Here is a 3,181-nt window from a genome sequence, read left to right on the forward strand (position 1 = left end):
CTTTCTTTGCTTTTATCTCCATTACATCAAGTGAATTATTCCACAGCTAGCAATATGTGAAGACAAATATATACATACACGTAAGAATCAACTCCTGTTTACTGAGAACTGAGTTTCAGAGATTGTGTTAGATATGCTCTCTTTTTGTTTCTTTTGCTATGATCAAGTAAAAATCATAAAATAATACAAATAAATTTGCTTCTGTTCATGTAAAGAAGACTGTTTCATAAGAATCTTACAGTCATGCATCAATCAGTACTGAACCACAAAACAAGATCATATATTGATAGAACATCACAACACCTCCAGTAAGCAAGAACTTATAACCTTTTCATAAGGGGATTACAATAACATACTTAATAAAAACAAAAATGCATCATATCATATATAATAATGGAAAATATATTATTTTATTACTTATAATAGTAGATTAATTAATCAGGTTTTGAATATTAGCTACTCTCCTTCCCCTTCAGTTATAGCTGAATTAGACATGTAACTCATGCCAAGAGAAGTCTCATCAGCAATAGTGGAATACATAGCTCCCCCTGTTGTTTTTGTTGCATGATATTTTTGCTTGCAAGCCTGGCATGTTATTTCCAGCATTGTGGAGCTGATCTTTTTTGTTGCCTGTTCTTTCAGGAAATGTGCTTTCTCAAATTCAGCTTGTGCTTGTTGTCTGATTCTCCTGGCATTTGCAAACTCCATTTCAGCTAATCCAATCTGCCTTTTGGCCTGTTTTCTTGCTTCTTCCGCGAACGCTTGTTCCCTCTTCGCCATTTTTAGCTGCTCCTCAGTCCTGAAAGCCAGCTCGCTGGCATCAAACTCATTAGTCCCAACCGAAAGATTTAGATCAATCACATGGTTCTCATCGCGGTTGGCCTTGAATACTTGACATGTTTTTGGAGTGTTGTTAGACGACAATGGCAACAATTGTAGCTCCAAATTTGGGTGAGACGGGTAATCATGATCATGCTGAGGAGCAACATTTCTCATGTGATCACGAACCGTTTGTTGTTGCAGAACCTGAGGGGGAGCTGGCAAAGGAAATGACCGAAGCACATTCGACATACGACTCAAGTTGTTTTCACTAGACGGACTAGCACTGGAAGCAGTCCGAGAAGAGCAAGCCTGCGGTGGCTGCTTCTGCTGCAACATGACTTGCAAGTGATCAGGCTGCACGCGGATAGTGCAAGCGTCTTGGTGCTCAATGAAACTCTCAACCCTGAAACATAAATTCACTCAAGTACTCAAACACAACACAATTAAAATGTAAATCAAGATTAAGCAAATAATTAAAAGCTCTAAAGGGTGATCAAGAATGATGAAGAAATGGATGCTGGTAGGTCACACGTACGGGATGATCATGTTGTGATTAATGATAAAGAAGGAGTAGCAGTGTAGTACTACTGCAAACAAATCAGTCAAAATAGCAATCAGAGCTTCCTCTTCCTTGTAATGTAGGGCTACCAACTAACAACCAGTCATATTCTTCAACTATACTATATCCTCTTATCATTCCGGACCATGAATATTTTTTTCGACAATTTAGGCTTATATGTCTTGCAAATGAGTATTTGTTCTAATACTTCTTATCGGGTGAGCCAGAGTCGAACTCGGGTATCTCAAGACAACAGAGGATAACATTAAACACTTAAATTTAGTAAAATAATTCAAGAAAACTTAAGCTACTACAAAGCAACACAAGCATGTAATGATCTGTAAGAACCTGGAGAAGACGCGGCCACAGTCGCAAGAATGGCCTCGTGTGCCGCATGTCTTGAGATGAGCCTTGTAATCCGACTGAACCGCGTAGCCTTTAGAGCATTTCTCACACACCCATTGCTTGTTGTTGCTGTGTTTTCGTCTGAAGTGCTTCTTGATCCCCACAAGATCACCTAGGGCGTGGCAGGGATCATGGTGCAGACAACTTGGTTCGGGACAGACGAATACTCGCTTTCGAACCTCGGGTGTGTCTCGCTTCAGAAGCTTCCAGGGAACCTTGTGTCTCCGTCGGTGCATCTGGAGGTTCTGGTCTCTTTGAAACCCTTGGTTACAGATCTCACACACGTACCTGTCGGATTCAAGTAGTGTCTTGGGAGAGAGTGATACCACCTCAGCATCCGGATCTAATTGAATCACGAAAATTTTAAAATATTAGTACCAAACAATATTTAAGTTTTATTAACGTACATGATAACACAGAAAACAAAAATTTTGTATCGAGATATAAATAATTGCGGAATATTTGGTTCTCACGATAAGGTGAGTTGAGTAATCACCTGGAGTACCAGCAGGTCTTCTTTTTCTGCGGTTGGAAACTCCATTCTCGGAGGAGTTGGTGAAGGCATCAGAAGAAGAACAAAGAGCAGTGGAGACAACGGTGTTATTATTGTGTAACATGGAATTGGAATAAAGAGAGGCTTGATAATTCTGTTGAATCATCATAAGTGATACTTATATAAATACTAGTGTAATAGTTTTTGATTGGTAGATGAAAAATCAAAGACAAATCAATCAAATCCTCCCACCGAGTTGTTGTACATAGCTAATGAAATGGGAGTTATTTTGTTGCAGCTTTATTCATACACACAAGGTCTAATGCCAGACAATAATTTCACAGAGAGAGATAAAAGCTAGAGAATAATTGAGAGAGAGAGATGGAGAGAGAGGGGGGAGAGGGAGAGAGAGGGGGAGAGAGAGATGAGGAGAAAGGAGAGTTGAGACAAGGAAAAAGGTGTAGGTGCTTTGTGAAAATCAGCTTTCTTTTAAGAGTTTAACTTTAAGCTTCTATCTTTTATTTTTTGAAAGAAGTTTCTTGCTTTGTTTCATTGACCCCCACCCACCTTGAGCAGGTAAGGTTGAGCCAAGTCTTGTTTCTCTCCTCTCTATCAAAAATCATTTCTACTTTCACTCCAAAGCCTGCTGTTTACCTCTTTACCTATACATGTCTATTTATACATACCAACATATCCCATGTACCTGGATTTTTTCCCAAGCTCATAAATGTACTACTCACCTCTGCAATATATTTTCTACTATTTAATAAGAAATATATATTATCTAATACATAGTACAGTATTTAAGGATAATAATTCTGATTGAACAGGACCATGGTATTTTTTTTTATATGTAGTAATATATGGCATGACATGGAATACTCTAAGTAAAACAAAGAATT

The 3,181-nt window shown here is 38.4% G+C and overlaps 1 protein-coding gene across 1 annotated transcript; it reads right to left on the bottom strand.

The window, feature by feature from the left end:
- Positions 1-259: 259 nt before the first annotated feature.
- On the bottom strand, positions 260-2,750 carry LOC108193942 (zinc finger protein SHOOT GRAVITROPISM 5). Its single transcript, XM_017360800.2, has 3 exons — positions 2,283-2,750; positions 1,730-2,129; positions 260-1,225 (listed from the first exon to the last, which is right to left on the bottom strand). Exons 1-3 carry the CDS (start codon positions 2,446-2,448, stop codon positions 457-459), a joined length of 1,335 nt encoding a protein of 444 aa, XP_017216289.1. The 5' UTR covers positions 2,449-2,750; the 3' UTR covers positions 260-456.
- Between the last annotated feature and the right edge of the window lie 431 nt (positions 2,751-3,181).

This window comes from Daucus carota, chromosome 7, assembly GCF_001625215.2.
Source record: "Daucus carota subsp. sativus chromosome 7, DH1 v3.0, whole genome shotgun sequence".
NCBI classification, from domain to species: domain Eukaryota; kingdom Viridiplantae; phylum Streptophyta; class Magnoliopsida; order Apiales; family Apiaceae; genus Daucus; species Daucus carota.

Bases quoted from the DNA above. Each gene is read 5' to 3' on its own strand.
- LOC108193942 (XM_017360800.2), bottom strand. From the start codon at position 2,448: ATGATGATTCAACAGAATTATCAAGCCTCTCTTTATTCCAATTCCATG. The intron at 2,130-2,282 runs GTGATTACTCAA...TGATTCAATTAG, and splicing joins AAGACCTGCTGGTACTCCAG to ATCCGGATGCTGAGGTGGTA. The intron at 1,226-1,729 runs GTTCTTACAGAT...TTTATGTTTCAG, and splicing joins TGTGGCCGCGTCTTCTCCAG to GGTTGAGAGTTTCATTGAGC.